This window comes from Eucyclogobius newberryi, unplaced genomic scaffold (genome assembly GCF_026437365.1).
Source record: "Eucyclogobius newberryi isolate DKJ021-1_F unplaced genomic scaffold, fEucNew1.0.hap1 SCAF_14, whole genome shotgun sequence".
Classification (NCBI taxonomy): Eukaryota; Metazoa; Chordata; class Actinopteri; order Gobiiformes; family Gobiidae; genus Eucyclogobius; species Eucyclogobius newberryi.
The window spans coordinates 19,719,230-19,739,878 of NW_027315768.1; the positions used below are offsets into that span (position 1 = coordinate 19,719,230).

General features: G+C 46.4%; 1 protein-coding gene across 4 annotated transcripts in view; it reads right to left on the reverse strand.

Annotated features, from left to right (window-relative positions):
* The window catches only part of bcor (BCL6 corepressor), a 26,140-nt gene extending 9,811 nt beyond the window's left edge, over positions 1-16,329 (reverse strand). Inside the window, exons 1-8 of one of the 4 annotated variants that reach the window (XM_072444809.1) lie at positions 16,014-16,329; positions 8,970-9,045; positions 5,767-8,862; positions 4,529-4,585; positions 3,923-4,088; positions 2,581-2,895; positions 1,438-1,707; positions 219-526 (exon numbers count right to left, since the gene is read on the reverse strand). In XM_072444809.1, coding sequence (XP_072300910.1) covers positions 219-526; positions 1,438-1,707; positions 2,581-2,895; positions 3,923-4,088; positions 4,529-4,585; positions 5,767-8,862; positions 8,970-8,972 — 4,215 coding nt within the window. In that variant the 5' untranslated portion in view covers positions 8,973-9,045; positions 16,014-16,329. Of the gene's footprint in view, positions 1-218; positions 530-1,437; positions 1,708-2,580; positions 2,896-3,922; positions 4,089-4,528; positions 4,586-5,766; positions 8,863-8,969; positions 9,046-15,579 lie in introns of all 4 variants that reach the window. The other 3 variants (XM_072444807.1, XM_072444808.1, XM_072444810.1) reach the window with 3 other exon arrangements.
* Positions 16,330-20,649: the final 4,320 nt, after the last annotated feature.

Here is a 20,649-nt window from a genome sequence, read left to right on the forward strand (position 1 = left end):
GCACTGACAGGCATACTGAGATGGTAGGGCACGGATCGCCCTGTCTGGATATTTAGAGCAGTCTGTCAATATAAAAAGGCTAGCTCGTTTGGCCAGGTTACAGGTTGCTAATATATTTTTCATGTCCATCTATTCTGAAGGGATTTATTAAGTAAAACACAGACTTTGCAAGATCCATTTGATCTTGTGCAATGGTTTAAACCCAAATCAGCACATACCTTGTCGTTTTCTGGTGCTCCTAGATCAGTCATGCAGCGCTGTCCTGGACTCGCTGGTGTGGGCTCTTTCCTGCGGTCCCGCTCCCGTTCCTTCTGACCAGTGTGCTTGGTCTTGCATGGCCGCTTTCCCTTGGGTTTGTCTGTGTCACTATGGCGGCGAGCCTTGAATAGATTGGGTCCTCCCACCAACAGCTCCTGGTTAGGAGAAGTTGGGCCCCTCCTGTGCTCCTTATGGCCTCGGTCACCTGAGAAGGGGTTTGGCAGTTGTACTCGATCCTTTAGCAGGCCAGGGGAAAGTGAGGGAGCAACTCCTGGAAGAAAATGAAAACAGGGTGAGGAAGCAAAGTGCACACTTGATAGAGTGTGAGATGTGCGTGGAAGGGAGGATGGGGAGATATTGCAAGGCCATCGCTCATCCTCTGTTGGTTTATTAATGAGCGCACGGAGCTGTCTGCGAGCACAGCAGGCCTGTTCATGCAAGAAGAAAATAAAGCGCACACATTGTGTCCTGCACAAACTCATTCACAGCTTCAAGGACACTGCTAAGAGAGCTTGTATAGTGGCCGTTTGGTTTTATCCTCCTATAGTTCATACAGTATTTACAGATATAGAACCACTACCAACACACAACGTACATTAAACACACTTTAATTGAATATATTTTTTGATACACTTATCATAATAAAGTTACTGTTGCTAGGGTGAAAAGGGTAAATATCAAACAAAAATAATTGCTTCCAAGTTCCAATTAATGCGGTTTCCGCAAGGCCACCAAAGTCTCCCCAGCTCTATCCACTTCCCTTAATCTATTTCCTGCTCTTTATTCTCATCTCTCGTGAGGGCCCGAACTTGGGCACGTGAAGGGAAAGCCCAGCCTTTAACAAGTAAACCCCCTGATGCTTTTGCTGTGACTGGTCATAAAACAAATAAATGCAGATTCAGTGATCACATAATTCAACATCTGAATAGCCACCTTGCTTATTTACTGGCTAAACAAAGAACAAGGTAGAGGGTGATGCAGACCCCCCCACCCCCCTTTTTTTTTAAAAAGGAGGAACTAGTATCTATCTCACATCCTCTGCCTCTTTCCCCAAAAGTACCCGGGAAATCCCCTTGATGACAAACGTCTCAACAAGAAAGCAAAAACGTGAGCCAAAGATAGATTTCCACTACCCAAGCTGAACTCCACAGATCACAGTGACTGGCGGTTCATTCTTACCATTGAGTTTCTCACAACCCCATTTCCTGTTGATCTCGGCCCGTTGTGCTGCAAGCCTGTCCTCTGCGTCGCTGGATCTGAACTTGTGCATGCTCTGTGTTGAGGACAGCACTCGGTTCTGGTGCCATACACGCTCCTGCTTGATTTGAATCCTGTCTGGTGAAGGCGCACCAGTGGTGGGTTTACTGAGTCTGAGACCTTTAAGCTCAATGCACACTTTGAGCTTGCGAACTTCATCATCGTCATCTTCATCTGGTGTGGCATTGCCATCTGATAAAGAAGCAGAAAAAAAACTTGTAACGACTTAAAAAAATGAACTACACCCCACCAGGTAGACCACTGACTGGTGGGAGTAACAATCTATCCTCACTGTTGATGGTTTGTAGGCTATTTAGGAAACACGTTTAATTTCAAATTTGTTGTGTTTCATGTTAATACTAATTCTGAGATAACGCTGCTTATTGAACAAGTTATAATGTTATCTTAGATTGATACATGAAGGTTTACAGACTGAAATAAATAAATAATACAACACCATAAAGTACAAACTGCCATGTGAAGTGAACAGAGGTAAAAAGACAGTGAAAAGCCAACAGTCCAGCAAAGGATCAATACAATAAAACCAGCGGATACAGAAAAATAAATCTTCGGGAATGAATATTTGACTCATCAGCCAGGAGTATGGAAAGCAAGCGGGATACCACATGCCAGCAAAAAAGAAATCAAAACAGATGAGGGAGAAAAGCAGATGAAAGTGGGAGAAAAGAGCAGCTTTGAAGAGGGTGGGTACAGGAATGACTGGAAATATTCAGGGAGGGGGGAGAGAAAGGCTGTCCCTCTTATTTGCTTCTCTTGCGTTCTCTGCTCAAAGGCAGGATTAAACACTTCTCTGAGCTTAGCTGCCACACGGAGCGTAAGATGGGACAGTGAGTGGAAAAAGGGGGTGGAGGAGGCAAAGTGGGTTTAAGGTGGATTTGATTAGGAGGGGGAAGTGACAAAAGGAAAAGAAAGATTAAAAAATAACAAGGTTTGAAGACTCTGTGGCATACGAGATGAAGGCGTGTGGGTAGTATTGATGGAATGCATAGAAAGCAGGACGAGAAGAGAAAAAATAGACAGATATATAAGTCAGTTAATACAAACCAGGAGAAATCTTTAGTTTCTTCTCAGGATGGCACCTTCTCTCTACTTCATCCCTATCTCGGTCCTCTGGATCGGTCTTAGGGCGTTTTCTGGCTGGTCCAAACCTCTCCTCAGTGTGAGCTTTGGCCAATGTCAAAATGGGTGGCATACACTGCCCTTCTGAATCCTTAGTCAGCTTCTTGTTAACATCTTTTAAACCACAGAGGTTGGCACTTCGCGCAATATCATGATTTGCTTGTCCTGGAGATAAAGGTTCCTTCTGTCCACAATGTTGTTGGAAAACTGGGAGTCTGGTAACAAATGCAGGCCGGCAACCTGAAGAAATGTAGAAACAATCATGATATGCCATAAAAAGACCTCAGACAAGCAACAAATTCAACACATTTGGACAACTTTTATTAATCTTTTAAGGCGAGCACTTTAAAATTGTGAAATTACTGAATTCAGTCTTTGCAATTTGCTAATTGAGACCATACAAATTGTGATTTTGATTCGATTGTGAACTCTAAAATAGGAAAAAAAAAAAAAAAAGCAGCTTACAAAATAGGTTGTATGAAATATTGTTTTAGGAATAAGGATCTTAAGATCTTAAAAAGACATTTAGTCAACTTGGACCAGTACAAGTTTGTGTGACACTGAAGATCAATATTCAGAGCGAGATTTCAGGATTCAAGAATAGTACAGGATTCTTGGCTAATTAACTGCGTGGTGACTGTGGCTGCATACACAATGCCATCCTGTGGCACCCCCCTTTTTTCCAAGTCTTTATGTGTCTGTCTTTGCCAAAATTAGGCTCACACGTCAGCCACAGTCTTGCTTCAACACACAGCTGGGCTTGGAGCCAGAGTCACTAACCATCACCTCTCTTCTGTCTCCGCTGTCTTCCCATTTGTTTACAGAACACCATGGTTTTTACCAACCCATTTTTCCCTGCTGTGACGGTCTCTGCCTGCCCTCCCTCCACTGCCAGGCATCTTTGAACACAAAGATGCACAAAGGGCTTCCACAAAATACTAGCCTTCTCACTTGGCTTGTGAAAAGTCTGTCTAGGCAATCTGTCTTTTAGAGTTCTTGCCTTAGGATTGTCTGAAGCTATGTCTGTGCTTCTTTGTCTACACAGTGTGTGTGTGTGTGTGTGTGTGTGTGTGTGTGTGTGTGTGTGTGTGTGTGTGTGGGTGTGGGTGTGTGTGTGTGTGGGTGTGTGTGTGTGTGTGTGTGTGTGTGTGTGGGTGTGTGTGTGTGTGTGTGTGTGTGTGTGTGTGTGTGTGGGTGTGTGTGTGTTTGTGTGTGTGTTTGTGTGTGCGTGTGCGCATAGTGTGAGTGCATTTTGCTAGCTGCTCACCGTCTCGCTCTCCCTGCCTGGTGCTGCCTTGGCTGGGCTCCAGCACTCGCTCTCTGTGCTGGCCGTCTGCCAGCTCGCGTCCTGCTGCCACAACCGAGGCAGACACACACACGCTGCCGCTCTCCTTCTCCTTCAGCTCCAGCTCTGAAAAGCGCATCATGGCCCGCTGCACGCACACACATGACAAATGTATAGAAGAAAAATAAGAACAAACACTCATTGTGTGCACATGCCACAAACTAACACCTCTTTAAACCTAAATCTAGCCAGAACAGCGACAGAAGCAAAATAATACATGACATTATGCACAAATTATAACAAATAAAGAACAGAACCCAAAATTCACAACACACACAAGACAAAGGTAAGACAAACATTTGAAAGCAGACCAATAAGAGGTTAACTACAGCAACCACAGTGAGTCCATGCGTTCTGGGGCTCAAATTCTGCCTTCTCTCTTGTTAAAACATTTAAAACATCTAAGCTTGGAGACACAAAGACAAAATGAAAGAGAAAAGTAGGTGCAAGAGAAGCAGTGAACAGTGATACAGAGGGACAGAGAGAGACCATCAGAGGCAGATATGATAAGAAATGTAAAGAACTGACCTCCCAGTTAGCTGCAGGTTGACTTACATTACTCCCCTCTTGTGATATGACTTCCATCTAAGCAATTAGAATGGGGGCTCAATTTATCTGTCCATCATTTCCTTTTCTTTGTTTTTATTAACCCACATATTTGTGTTACAACAATACAAGACAATGTAGCAAATCACATTATAATTTACCAAGGGCTTGATTTCAAACTGTGTTTAAGTAAGCTTTGAATTAAACCTAGTTGTAATCAAGCCATCAATTTAAGTTCAAAGTCAAATTACATGTCCAGATATACAGCTGAAAGTATTTTGAGCTATACAGCTGTGCTTTGACACATCACAAAATCATATCCACAGTTATTGAGGTGTGCTTACAACAAAGACAAACATGTGCGACCTATTAACATATCTGCCTCTGAGCAGGTGCCACACACAACATATGTTGTTTTTCCTTTAGATTGACGTATTGCTGTAATATCCATTCAGTGGAATGTGGGTTAAAAACTAAGGTTGGTGGGGGGAAATGAGTGTTAGCAAATAGCGTCCAGCAAATGGGGCCATGCAAAAAAACTCAAAACCCCTAAAGCGGACAGGCAGTAGTTTTAAGTACGGTAAGGCCCCTTTGCTGAAACTCGCCTTGGGGTTAAGCATAGCTAAAGGCAGTATGAACCGTGAGGCCAACCCCGGTCATGCGCACAGACTGTGGCGGCAGACTTCACACCAGCACGTCTTAGCCCCAAGGCAGTTACACAAGGACAGGCACGTACAGACACACAAGCATGCAGGCTCAGAAATAACCTTTACAGTAACTGTACACTAATCAACATACAGAGATGGCAGCGCGGTTAACCTTTGATCTGCCATCCCTGAGAGAGGCCCTCAACTGGCCTCATACCAGCTCTAAGACAATTATGGATCAAGGGGAAAGGTCAAGCTGCTAGCTAGGACAGTAGCATGACAGAACTATTCTATGTGTTGTGAATGCAGAATATGTTCATGCAAGAGTTTGATAAAGAATGCAGCCAGGGAGGAAAGGGACTTTGTTGGGGTTTATTTGAATTTTTCATACATATTTTAATATATATATATATATATATATATATATATATATATATATATATATATATATATATTTATTTATATATCTTATTAATAAATATAAAACTACTGGACTTAATCATCTACACACTCAGCATCCCAGCACCAACCTCAGTCCTGTTACAAATAAACAAAATTATGAAAATTGCTTACCTGTAATGCTCTTTGTTCACGGCTCAATTTGCTGGAGTCTGCATACAGTTCAGTGGTCACACATTTAAAGCGATCGCCAACATAGCCAGAAGAATTGGCAATTCTCTTTGCCAAGCTGGATCCTCGACAGTTTTTAGAAGAGTTGAGATTACAGTCATCGTCCTCGTCCTCTGCTTCTCCTGGAGACTCACCAAGATCAACAATACTGTCCTCCTTCTCAAACATTTTCTCAGCAGCAAAGTTTTCTGGGTCTGCATCCTTTCTTATGTTTGTGTTTGAAAAAGAGACAGGACTTCTGCTCTGCAGCCCCTTGTCTTTCCTGGAGCTCCAGTTGCCTGATGTGCGTGCACAGTGCAGTGTACTAGGGTCTTGGTCATCAGGCTCTGGGCTTGGACAGTTTTCCTCCAAACTGTCTTGTTCCTGGGTATCCACCTTCGGAGCGCTTTGTGACCTGGAACATGTCTCCCGAGGAACATTTGTTTCTTCAAATGACTTTTGAGACTGTTTTTCAGTGTGGCTGGATTTAGGAGAGGCAACTTGTGAGCCTGGAAAGGACTGTGAAATGCGTCTGGGATCATAAGCAGTCTTTGTAAAGTCATCATTACTCTCACAACAGTCATTTTGGTCAATTTTAGTTGCAGGCTCAGTGGAGACCTTCTGGTGCACAGTTGGGGTAGGCTCATTATCAATATCGGTGTCTGAGTGTACAAGGTCAATGCAGACTATGTTTTCTCTGGAAGTTATAGACACAGTTTTATTTTGATTGCGCTCATGTTCCTCTGCTCCCATTTCACACATAGACCTTTTCTCACTTATTTCATTTGGATCCCTCTCATTTCTGCGCTGTTGACCACACTCATCAGCAGCCGCCCTCTGCTGCCCTCTGCTCTTTGGGTCACCCCGTTCTGAGTGTTTGCTATCTGAATGAGGGTGCATTAGGGGATGAGTCATCTCTTGTGAGTTATACGTGAGGTATTCTCCTGGTCCACTAGGCATATTATGATAGGGTAAAGCATGTTTGGGTGCCAAATGTGTTGGATAGAGACTATTGCCACTAAGCAATACAGGGTGAGGGTACACTGGGCCTTTCCCTGTGAGAGAGAGGGGATGCAATGCCATACTATCCGGCATAGGGTAATGGAGGTATCTATTGGCATAAGTCAAGCTGTGGTTCAGATAAGCCTCAGTTTGAGGAAGGTACAAGTGTCCAGAGGGATGGCCATTTTCCAAACAGGGCCTCTTGTATGGCAAGACATCAGGAGATGGCTCACTTCTCTTTGTAGATTGTGACATTTTGTCTGCCCCCTCTCTGTGGTGTCCAATAACTTCATATTGGTTGGGACTCTGTTTGATCCAGTCAGTACCTGCCTTTGGAGAAAGCGCTCTGGAACTAACAGAAGAGTTTGTATTATGTGAGGAAGAAACCGTGCGATTGGGCTCCCCCATCTTTGGACAGGAAGAGCTACGCTCTTGTGGTGCAGGTCTGTCTATGCCTCGGTTTCTGATTGCAGGTGAGGAGCTTTTACCGTGTGAAGGACCCAGGTCCGTGTATGGCCTTGGGGAAGTGGCCACGGCTGAAGTGTGCTGGGTGGAAGTAGGTACTACCCAAGATGAATGTAAAGTGCTAATCATTTCAGGCTTCTCTGAAGCCTTAGAAGTGCACAAAGTGTTGCTGACTACAGAATGAGCATGTGACGATGGGGAGTGGGGCATATTGTCTTTTAGAAGCTCTCTGCCATGAGGCAGACCATAACGTGCACCTGATGCTAAAGCCTCCATCTTAACTGAGAAGCCATTTGGAGGAAGTCCAAACTCCAGCATTCGTCCAGACAAGTCCAGGGGCTTTTCTGCTGCGTCTTTGGTTAACAGAGCTGAATGACCAGGGTGAGCTGGCCTTTCCCCAGTGGGTTTGGAGGGTGACCTACTAGATCTTCTTTCAGTTGCCCCACTTTTGAGTTCAGGCACAGCATCTCTTGGCCTTGATTTGTGAGTGTTAGGCCGAGCAGGGGAACACTGGTCTGATGCGATGCTGGTTACAGAAAAAGAATGGGAAATGGACTGTGCGGAGGAGAGTGAGTCATTGGTTGAGACTGGCAGTTGTCCGATTCTTGCAACAGGCCTTTGTAAATCCAGTGAACTGTCAGTTAAACCAGGGGGAGGTTGGGAAAGGCGAGACGGTGTAAGAGGAGAGCAATCTGATGTGACTAGACTATTTTCATTTACACACGCTGTGTTGCCATGGTTGGAACTGTTGTTGCTACAGGTCTTCCTAGAGGGGGGTCTATTTGGTCTACTGCTCCTGTTTGGGGACCTGTCTCTGTCTGGAGCCGCCTGATGGTGCGGTGGATGAGGAGAAAGTTGGTGAAGCTGTGGTGGATAGGACGGTGCAACACCCAGCCCCTTGTCCTGGCTGTGTGCCATTGATGTGGGAGCCACGCTGACTGCAGGAATCCTCATTGGTGGGGCCCCCAGGGGGGAAGAGATGGGAGAAGGAGGATATGGTGGCATGTAGTAGAGCCTGTCATTCGGTGATGGGGCTCCACCTGGAGTAACGTTGCTCCCCTGAGCAGCACAGAGAGAGGGATAGGCCAGGTGTTGGGGAAGATAGGGGTTGGGCTGGCTCAGTAGCGAAGCTTTGTACATGTTTAGAGCTGCAAACTTGGAGGAATCCATGAACGGATACATGCTGGCTTCAGCATAGGGACTGAGCCAAGGCAGGCGTAGGTAACTGCCTCCGGCACTAGCCAAACCCAGTTCAGTTGACTTTTCCCCAGGCCCTACTCGGCATTCCAACCCCAGACCGTCAGCTCCAGGAACCATCATAGGCTTGTGGAGGCTTGAGGGGGTCCCCTTGTAGAGGCCAAGATATCCATTAGTAGGTTTACGACTGTCCAGTGTAGCATCCGGTTTATAAATGAGCTCCGGGAGACCATCCCTGCTGTAACCAAGGGGGATACCAGCAGTCTCTCGACTCTTGTCAACAGGCAGCGCTCTGATCCCCGGATACACCACTCCGCTGTGGAGGCGGAGACCATCATGCATCAGGGCACCTCGGTCCAGCCCCATGGCAGCCAGGGGTGTTAACCTTGCATCCACCTAAGGCAAAGATCAAATAATACACATTATAGAAAGCAATATATGTTATAGAAAACAATAAACATGCATGGCATTACATGGGCAAAAATGTTTTAATCATGACTTGCCATGGTATATGCGGTGTGGTTTCCTCGTCTTAGTTCCAGGTTTCTTTTGGTCTCGACATCACGGACAGATGTTGCCCTGAAGGGAGGAGAATGTAAGTTATAATCTTAGCTATTTACAATAGATCAAAGTCAGATGTGCAGTCATCTTAATCTATATTGAGGGACAAATAATGTTACAGTTGTCTACATTCCGCTCTTACGTATACAAGTTCATTGAAGTACGCTGTGGATATGAAAGTACTCCCCTCCCTCGTATCTACAACCCTCTCCCTATTCACCAAGACCCCGGTCCTACCCGCCCTGTGGAGTGGACGTGCATTGTGGGGACGCTTCTATTCAGTCACAGTTTCTACACAGTTTTTTACGCCCTCTTTGACCTGCTCAGTGCACGTCTCAGTCAGTGGAGCGAACGAAGATTAAACATCGAAGACCATTTCAGTGGGGGCCCATTTACCGCCCACCAAAAAGCAGCCACACATCAACAAACCCATATCAAAAAGAAAAAGCCATATAGAAGATTTACTTTAAAATTAAATTACACACACATATAAAAAAAAAAATCTCTCTCTCTCTCTCTCATGAAAATCTTTTGAAACATTATTATTATTAATTACTTGTTGCCATATTGTGATAAAAACTTAAACCCTTACTTATTTTTGCCTTCTTGATGAACATTTTCTAACCCAGTTGTGAGAGGGCTTTAGACAGGAATGAAGTGGGAGTTTAGAGGAGGAGGGAAGGACCCTTAAATAGGCTGGTAAAAAGTGTACTGCCTCGTTGTAGCTCTGAGCGCAGCAGCGAAACAGCGCTCCTCGATCATAGCAGAGAAACGCCTCTGAGCCTCGCTGCCGCGCCACTGGCACGCCACTTTTATTGCCATGACCCAAGGCCCATTAATCAGCCTGCTGCGGGCCCCTCAGCAGCTCCCCTCAAGCCCTGCGCTCCCTTCCCCCAGCTCCCCAGGGGCAGTCCCGCTTTCAACAACATCCGCATGAGACGGAACTGAACAGTGAACGAGGACGGCGCGGCAAACTTACATCCATGTGTCCATCATCTTCAACTCAAACGGAAAGCAAAAAAGAAATGGCTCCCTGCTCTTCCTCCGTGCGTTTTGCATTGCATTCCGTAAATTACAGAGGGTAACGTCATCTAAGATGAGAGGTCATTCAAATCAGCAGCCTGAAGCAATAAGAATTGCAGTGAGGCTATAAGTTGCTTTAAATATGAATACAGGCCTACAAGCAATAATTGTTCCCTATATGATTTATATTATGTTTTGTTCAGATCGCATAATGCCTCTTATTATACATGTTCACAGAAGAAAAATACAGCATTAGCAGTGCACAGGATGTCATTTCAAGGAAGCGGCAGCCCTAACTGAATCCCCAGGATACTCAAGGTCAGACCCATGCGTGTGTAAAATACTTAAAATGGCCTGAAAACATAATTGACGCTCATTGACGCGCTACAACTCAACAAACAAACCCGATGGCTGTCCAATCTATCAAAGAAGTACACAGCAGCAGCAGGGAGCGGGCAGATGCGAGGACTAGGCCTATGGTTGGCCCATGTTTGCACTGTGCTGGCTGAAGCCTGAAGACTAGTTAGCTTTTAACAGTTTTGTGTTGATGAACCATTGACTAAGAAGAAACATGACGTAAGCTAATAAAAAGTGAAAAAGCATGTGCTTTTGTAAGTCTTTGCTAAAAGTACGCATCAGAATAATTACCCCTCTGGTACCCCATGTCACCGCAGGGTAAGTAGAATATAGGCCATGCCATGGGTTCTAGGCTAATCGTACAGAGTTTTGTGTTCACTTAGAGAGCTCCATTCCTGCATATGTTGGCAACAGAGCAGCGCAGCTCTCACTGCATAAGCGAAGGCCCTTTGCTCTTTGTCCCTGGAGCTTTACCAAGCTCTCTGATGCACATAGCTCCGATCAGCTCAAAAATGTACTGTGACGCAGGATAATCTTCGCAGTGGCAGGGGTGGGGTGGGGATAAACATGGATTAAATGCATGCGCGCACAAACTGCACTAACATGGAATGGGAGAAGTGTGTGCGCGTGATGAAGAGGAGCGCTCTAATCATGAGCAGAAACTGCCGATATGCAAAAGAACACCTGCAAAGTGAAACGTGGTCGCGCCAGAGAGACCCAAGGAAGTTGTTCAAAAAATAACGTATGTAAAAAAAACATTATCTACTTGTTTCTCCAAATACAAACTAGATGTTCAAATCAAATATAGCTTCTGTTGATTTATAAATACTAAGACGTAGGAATCCAAATGAGCCCTGGCCTGTACGTATATGAGGCCCTGGCAACACAGGGTCTGTTGTAATGGTTCTGTGTTTAAACCAGTGAGAGCGCAGGCTATGGCTCCGTTAAATGCAATTGTAGGCCTTACAACACTGGACAACACTCCCAAAAAGCTTGTGTGTCTCTTTCTGACATTCACCAATTACACAGATGAGTGTGCTGATGGCAGAGCTGCAGAGCGTTGTTGTGTATTTCAGCTGACACGTTGGTGAACAAGCTGCAAACACTGGGCCTCTGCGTCCTCCCGGGCTGCTGCACAGGCGCATGCAAGTAGGTGCGCGCGTCAATCCTATCCCCCAGCAACAACGACAACATTGTGCGGACCCCGTATCCCTCCCTCTTTCCCTAATGCTGTCACAGGGACAGGGTGGCTGCTGAACTGGCTCCATTCATCCCTTGCCAAATGAGATCTAAATGGCGCTTTATGGCACCGAAGTAACCGATTGTAATGGAGAGGCGACGCACATGCACGGGTTTGCTCCACTCACCAGCTTTACAGACTTTACTTTGAAATGGGACCGAGTGGAAACGCGAGACCTACACACCTTGTCTTATACAGCAGTCCTCCCTAGGGCTCACTGATTGCATTTTTATATCTAGAAAATTGGAGATTAACGGCACAGGTGACCCCTCTAAAGCACAGCTCATGAGTGGAACACATTAACGTAGATTTTTCTAATAAGTGTTGTGTTGACAACCCACTGTAATGTCTTTTGAAATATATTTGGATGTAGACCTTATCTAAAGCCCATATGATGATGATCACGGTGAAAAAATGACAGCAGTGTTTAGAATTACAAATCACAATCAACCATAAAATTGAGATTTTTTTTACTCAAGTATTTTGAGACACCGTTTAACAAGAAATGGAGCGGAAGAGTTGTGTTATCATTCTGTCCCCTTTCTTCCACACAGATAAGGGCAGAGGTCAGATTGATTCAATAAGCCTGCAACAGTTTTCAGGGAAAGGTTTGTTCCAGCCTATGGTTCACCTTTGCTCAACAAAAGAAGCCTATACTCTTCCTCTCTGATTTTTTTAAGGAATGCATTTCTGTATCATCAAAAGTGATCTTAAGGTGTGATTTACTTATCTATTGTATTGCACATATGCCTATTGACATTTGCTTCCTTTGGGACAATAAGTTGAAAGTTGAATGATTTCTGCAATTAGCTTCTATTAAACACCATCCCTTCTCACATTTGCGGGCAGTCTCATCCATATTCCAAGCTCGGCTCCTCTGCCATCGGGTTCTTCTGCGCAGCATCTTTGCCGAGTATTAGATAGATATTTATCATTGTTCTGCCTGGATTTCGCTGTATGGCATTGAAATTGTCCATCTTGGGCTTATTCAAAGTGTTTTTAAACTGATTGGAGCGTAAATGAGCAAACACATACATTCATACTGTGAGCGGGCTCATCTCTCCATAGATCTGACTTGTAATTTATTAATAACCTGGTGGAGTCATCTTGTGTCCATGGAGGAAAAATATGTTTAATGCCAACTGCTGTTTTGCACTTCTGGTTGATGCTAACTGCATTTCGTTGTCTTAGTACCTGTACTCTGAGCAATGACAATAAAGTTGAATCTAATCTAATCTAATCTAATACTGTGGAATATTCCAGACAGCGCAATGACACCTCTATGGAGACAAGCGGCCGAAACGTTCCCCCAGAAAAGTTACACAGTGCACCTTTAACGGAAAGAAGTGCGTGGCAATTAAGCACACACACACACACCCCGCCTTTATTGAAAAATGTGGGGCGGCAGGGAAGCGCGCAGCGGCCGGCACGTCTCCACAGGAAAGTGATCTGCGCGCTCCAGTCGAAACAAAAAGCTTTGTTTATCGCAGAGCGGGAGAGAGACGCTGGGTGGTGTGAAGGAGAGAAGGAGAGAAGGGAGAAGGAGAGAAGGGAGAAGGAGAGATGGGAGAGAAGGGGAGGGGGCGCTCTCTCATTTCATCGCGAGGTCCCAAGAGGCCAGCGCAGAGCATAGCTTCAATCAAACCGTGACGTCTCCTCGGGGAGCTGCGCAGCGCCTGGAAAACCGATCTCTCCTCGGCCTCTCTCTGTGGTTCCGGGGCTTTTGTTCACACGCACAGCGCCTCAAAGCCGGCAGCTACAATCCCGTTTTATTTCCAGGTGCAAGCGAGAGCAACACACAAAAAAAAAAAAACACACACTCCATAGATTATGAATTAAAAGTAGACTAGAGTTTTTAATTGGACGAGCACCCGCTTTAAACGCGTATATGTAAAAGTGTGAGAGTTGACCTCCAGTCCGCACCTTCTGGGTTACATTGACAAAGCAGACAAACAGAAGGTTAATAGATTATGAAAGCGGTCGCTGTGGTTGTTTTTTATAAACGTTGCTTCAAACCACCCCAAATGGAGCCACACTGACACATCACTCAGCATGACAATATCACTCAGCAGGTCCACAGCTGGTGGTGCCATCAGGAGCATCCTGGCACAACTGTCAAATTAGGGTTATCCAAACAATATTGGAGCTGTGTCGTATAGCCCGGTTCCAAACAGCCCTGAAGTCTCATAAAACGTGTGTTGGAGCCATGAAGCGCAGCGATGTTCAACACCAACAACGTTAGAAACTCGAACCTTTTTCTAAACATTCAAATTATGTGACTGCTATAGGCTCAACGCTGGAAAAAAATAATGTTGTAGCCTTTCAAAAGTTCAGATTTATTTGAAGTGGTTACTTTTCTCCAGGACCGCGTTCACCAAGCCTACAGTGTGCGGTTTGGGTCAGACAGAGCGTGTCTAAAGTATAACCCTGCGCAAATAACGGATGCGTGGTTGTTGATGAATAATGATAGTTTATCTAACCTTATCCACGTTTTAAAACACTGTAAATGTGTTATATCTGGAAGCCAAGCCCGCAACCTGCCATCGTGCATAAAGTTCATTCAACTGACAACTTAAATAATAACCTATAATTTATAAGAAATAGAATATGTATCATGGACCTGCATATTGCTCTATAATTGTAAAGTTAAAGGCTTTGATGTGTGTGTGTGTGCGTGTGTGAGTCTTGTGATTCATTTAATCCAAAGGAAAGGAGAAAAACAACATCGCGTGTCAGACCTAAAGGGGGAGGGGAAGCCTTAACAAGCTCTACGTGGATTCTCCAAGCGCAGCAGCAGACGTTCCGCTCGCGCTTAGCAGAAAGGGGAGCCCACAGCTGGGAAGGACTGTGCGTCGAGATTTGTCTGCCAACACATGCGTAAGATGAAGCCGGACATGTGCCAGTAAAAGCCGATTCAACTGCCTCAGTTCAGAGCTACAGTTTAAATTGTTAATAGCGTATAGTCCGGGCGTGGGATAAACAAAGATCTGTTGTTGACAGTGTCAATGGATTATCAACGTTTTACACACAGGCCATATAGTTCCACAATTAGCCTACATCAGTAGGACACCGTAAAACGTAAGGAGACGCTCCCGTCGCCTCGCAAAGGCATCGGGGTTACGGCAAACGGAAAGAATTGGCATCGTGCCACGGCGCGTTCCTTCAAGAACAGGAAGGTGAAACACACCTACAGCTTTGAGACGAGGATCAGGGTCTGCTATCTTCAAACAAAGCTCAAGTGTCACGCGCTTGCGGAGTTGGAATGCCCTCTAACTGAACGGAACAGCGTTAAAGCAGCAGCCCGCTTTCCTCTGGCAGGGCGAGGCTTGGATTCCGTAACCTTGTTTAGCGCAGAAGCTCCGTGTGCGCGCACGAACACGGCCCCCCCCACACACACACACACACACACACACACACACACACACACACACACACACACACACACACACACACACACACACACACACACACACACAACCACTCCCCCAGCCCCGCTCGCGCGGTCTGTCGCCACACACGGATAGACACGGAGACAGCGCGCGGATCGGCACACGTTAGAAGAATATTTTCGCCACTTTACAGTCCTTTGATGTGTGGGACGTTCTAAACCGCCCCAGATTCCTGGCTCGAGGCTCAATAGCCCAGTAAACAGGACTAAACGTCACGATCGTTACATGCGCGGATTTTTTTTTTTAAATCAAGCACATGCCACTGCCCCGCCGAAACGCACAAAGACCACCCTATGCGCTATTCTTAGAAGTGCCGTTCCTCTCCGCGGCTCCGAACGGCTCCGAACGGCTCCGAGCGGCTCCGAGCGGCTCCGAGCGCACGAGCTGCTCTGGGGACGAAGGGTTCATATCCACGCGTCAGAACCACAGAAAGCGACTCTTTGTTAAACACAGAAAGACATCACACTACAATACAAAACTCACCTCTGTTATAGACTTAAACTCGCCGTCCTCGTACGTCCCTTTCAATACCATTTAAGTCTTTTTTCCAGCCGGTTATACCAACTTGACACCGGGGCAGCGGACCGTACGTGCCGCCGTTTACCGTTCGGTCTGTTCCACACTTAAATGTTGTGAAAAGTGTCTAACAGGTTATACACTTGTCACAAAAAACTACGCGTTTAACGCGTGTCTTTTGACAACTCTGCTTTAGATTATTATTACTTTTCTTTATGTTGCTAATGTCACTTCCAAAAACAATAAAAGTGGTCCGGCACGAGAGGGGAACAAAAATGCAATCGCACAACTATCCGAAAAGAGTTGTCTTGGGTCCGTATGGATGTGGCTCATCCACACAAAGAATACACATCACGAGCTTGGAAGATTCGCCGGAAAAAATTAATTCAGCTTTGCCGTACCTCGCAGCAGCGCCATGTTGGGTTCAAGCACGCCGTCCTCAGAAAAAGCCCCTTTCTCCTTCACGTAGTCATTCCAAATCTTCACAAACAGCTTAGTCCGTGCCTATTCAAAAGGTTATTCCGAGCTCGGTTCCGTGCGGACGTCCCGTGCCTTGTAAAAAGTGATGACCCCGCGCGCAGACCCCGCTTCACAGTCAGGACGCGCGGAGCTGTTTGGGGAGTGCCGCACGCAGGATGGATGAACGCTGTCTGAGACCGAGCGCCTCGCTTCCACTCCCACTCGCGCAGACTCTACCCAGAAGGCCAGTCGGGAGACCGCAATTACCATAAGCCTCCAGCTCGTGCGCGGGGCGGCACGCGCACGCCACGCACACACAGAGACACACAAACAGCGCGAGCGGCCGACAGCGCACACACATCGGCTGCGCTAAGGCGAGAACGAGCGCTCTTTAGATTTAACAGCAGCAGAAAAGAAAGGAACTCTTGAATATTGTGATGAGACAGAAACGATTACTGTTTGTACGGATCGTGCTTCAATGCAGATTTAGTGTAAAAAAAAAAGTTAGATACTCAATATTTGACCGCTGCTCTATTCAAATAATCAAAGCTGTTTATGTAGCCGAGCCGCACCAAACCTTTCTTATTGTTGGTATGCTTTTGCCTGCAGTTAAGGTAAATCGTTGAAACGCGAGGCTGCAGAGGCAAAGTGAGGGGAAGAGGCGCAGCTCAAGGCCGGGGCACATCTGTTAAGGCTCCCATGTCAGTGAAGGAGGCGGCTATAATATCAGCCCGAGGTGTACGTCGTGCGCTCGCCTGCCCGGCTACGTGTTTGCGTGTGTGTGACCAGATGATATGGATTGAGAAGTCATTGAAGGCCCTATCAGCCCATCCAACTCATTTTGAAGTGTCAAACGAGCTTTAAATTAGTGTTTGTGTCTAAAATATAACAGCTTCAATCTCTCATCAAAGTAAAAGGTTTAGCAAGACAATTGAGCATCCCATACACGTGTTTAAGACCGGGGCGGGTAATTTTGTTCTGGTAATGATAAAATACACTGATGACATTCATCATGTAGAGGTGAAGGGAATAATTCTCCCAATAGGACACTTATAACGCTTGAAAACGAGGTCTCAATCCAAATGGGTTCTTACTTGGTTAATAAATCAATCAATATGTGACTTTAACACAATATTTTAACATAAAAGTCTGTTGATGTCTTTTGTTATTCTCTAAGATGTTCACTTTATGCCATATCATATTTTTCTTATCGCAATTGCCGGACACCCAAAATGATCAAATCAGATAGTTGACTAAAAGGTAATCCCACTGAAGTTCATGATTCAGTGCCGCATGAACAGTTAGGGGCCAATCATAGCTGTCCAATCACTTTACCTTTCTATTTGTTCAAATGTAAATGGGCTGCAGCAGGGGTAACATTAAGTTCAGCCACTGTAACTTAGGCCAGAATTCTGCACACACACGTTTTGGCTTCTGGGTAATATTTTAAAATCCAAGATGTATTAAACTGATATTAGTTGAGTTGATCAGCTCATCCCACTATCACACATGAAACTTTTTCCAAGGACTCAGTTCACACATAGAGAAGCAGGTTTTAATGGGACCTCATCTTCGTCTTCGCGCCTTTAAAATGGCAACCCACTCTTGTTGAAAAGATTAGAACATTCACAGGCCCATACCTCAATCAATTAAACACCTCTGCCAAAGGTGACTGGGAGACACAACGCATGTGGAGCACAAGGCTTTTTTTATGGCTGCACTTTTACAACTATGTGAACTTTGTTGCTTAAAAATGCAGTCAAGAGGTGCCTTTGAGATAACAATGAGGGCTCCAACCATAAAGCACATTTTGACGTGGACAAGTGTAAAGGAAAGTAGGCTAAGGTGAAAGTACGGTTCATGGGCTACTACACGTCTGCTTCTTTCCCTTGAATTCAACTAGATCACTATAAGCCACGCGTCAAACTTTGGCTCTACTGATTTCTTCAGGTGTGAAATGAATCATTTCCAGTTTCTTTATTGAAAATAAGGGGTCAAAAAACCCTTGCTATCAATAAGTCATTAATGTGGCAGTAAGTTGAAAGTAGTCAGGCTACCGATTTGGGGCCAAATAATGCCAAAGATGATGCTGAGAGTTGGTAGCAAAATATAGCCATTTCACCACAAAACAGCAAGTCTAAAGCCTCCAGAAACCTCACACGCGGCTCTCTGACATATTGTAAAGGGCCGCCTGCCAACACGCTGACACACACTCACGCGCACACGCATACTGGCTCGGATTGCAGGAAGCTCTTTGCACGCAGCTCAGTCCACAGCAGCCGGTACTAATCAGCACAATCCACCTGCAGATCGTTATGGATCGTTTACTGCAACGCGCGCGCACAAACTAGACTTAACATGCACGTGCAGATAAACTTCTATTTGAAGAGAGATGCATCGACGTAGCCTAACTTAGCCCATGCACAACGTGGAATAAGCCTACATTGTCAAGTTTTTACTTTTTAACATCTTCTGTGAAAAGACAATGAAAAATAGGCCTTGTTTTGAAGGACAACAACCATGTTTGCGGTTATAGATGATTAGAATAAGAGTAATAACGTTCGTGAAGCCAACGCTAAAATATTCTGAAGCGCGATCTCGTTTATACCCTTTTGTCATTCTCCTTTCATCCCGTCGTAGTGCGGTTCCCCAGCAGGCGCGCCACGCAGTGTTAAGGCGGCCTCGCCGGGATAATTACAGCCCTGGCTCGGCGGGGTGAGCGTGGCCATGCCAAACGAGCACATGGGGAGGGGGGGCAATTATTGGAGAGCTGAGAGACATGGATCTATAGATTAAACCCTAATCAATAGACAGCTAAATTCATCGATGCCATCAATCAGGGAGTGCTTGTGACAGGAAAGGACCAATGCAATCAATCACACTTATCTTATTCGGACCTGTGGCGACTAAACGCGACAGAAACCCCCGTCTAAAAACAGACCCCCAAAAAAGCCCGTTCTTTTAAAGATTAAACCCTTCAAACGCAGCCTGTGCTTTTGTAAAAGGAAGCGGTATGTAGGAAGGGAGGTGTACGAGGCTCTCAGCGCAGCACAAAAAGCCCCGCTCCCCCTCCTCTCGCTCGTCTGTCGGCCTCGGTCGAGTTCCGCTCATAACCTCGCCACCCACCCTCCCCGTTCCCCGCCTTTCCCTGCTTTCCGCTGCCGGCGAGGCGAGCGAGCGCGCGCGCGCACACACACACACACACACACACACACACACACACATACACACACACAGACACACACACACACACACACGCACACAGACACACACACACACACGCACACAGACACACACACACACACACACACACACGCACACAGACACACACACACACACACGCACACACACACACGCACACACACGCACACAGACACACACACACACACACACAGACACACACACACACACACACACACGCACACAGACACACACACACACGCACACACGCACACACACACACACACACACACACACACGCCGCTCTTTATAGCCGCTCGCGCTGAGCTCTGACGCACACTCGGAGCGCGCGCACGGGCCCCGCGAGTGCGCACACATCGGGTCCGCCACACAAACACACAGGCGGCGTCAATAAAAAGCCCAGCGCTGTGAGAGGCCGCCGGCACTCCACTCCCCCTCCTGCCACTGCGATTAGCGGAGGCTGGCTGGCTGGGGAGAGGCGCCCCTCTCTTATCTGGGGCGGTGGCAGCCTGTGTGTGCGCGCGGAGAGATTACTTTAACCCTTTCCGAGCCGCGTCCCCGCGATCGCGCCGCTCGCTCTGTTCTCCGCGCTGCGCGAGCGTCGGAGGCAGCGGCAGAGGTGGAGCTGGAGGGAGCGCGGCGGCGCAGAGACCGTTTGTAGGAATATGGGAAGCTTAGAGAAGGCTGTTTGGTATGATTTGGGGAATAGTTTGTGGTTTCTGTGTTATGCAGCCTATGGCCCAGGCTGTCCGCCATAGTAAAACGAGGCTGTTGAGAGTGGTATTTGTCACGTTATTTCTCCATAGGCCTGAATACCAAAGTCTCTCCGCTGTGATATTTCTGGGGGTAGCCTCGCACGACAGACTGTATTTGGACTTTGGTTGGACCGGGGACCCGTATACCTCAAACCCAAACAATTCACGCACCGTTACCTCAGCAGCATTATGTTCCAGACACGTTCCCTTTGGATCAGGCCCACTGCCAGTACTCACGTATGCGGGCTCCACAACAGGGGCGAATATATGCATAGCGTAGTGACTGCAAACAGTGTACGACATCGGACGAGTATTGAGGTAAAGTTGTTTTTTAGTGTCTGGGCTGCTGTCGCCTCTCCCTTCTCTTCCTCTCCTCTCTTTCCGTGCGTCACGGCTAGGTCATGGCCGGGCTCCAACAATGGCTTCGGTTTCTCGAGCCGAGCGCGCACATCACACAAACACGCGGCACGAGCACACAGATCTGACAAATGATAGGGTAGCGCGGCGAGCTAATAGTAGGCAGAGCGCCTGCCGACATGCCCGTGGGCCACGGGTGTTAAATTGTATCCAATTACGGCACATGCGACGATATGAGGGGGGAATAATAATTCTTCTTGCGTGA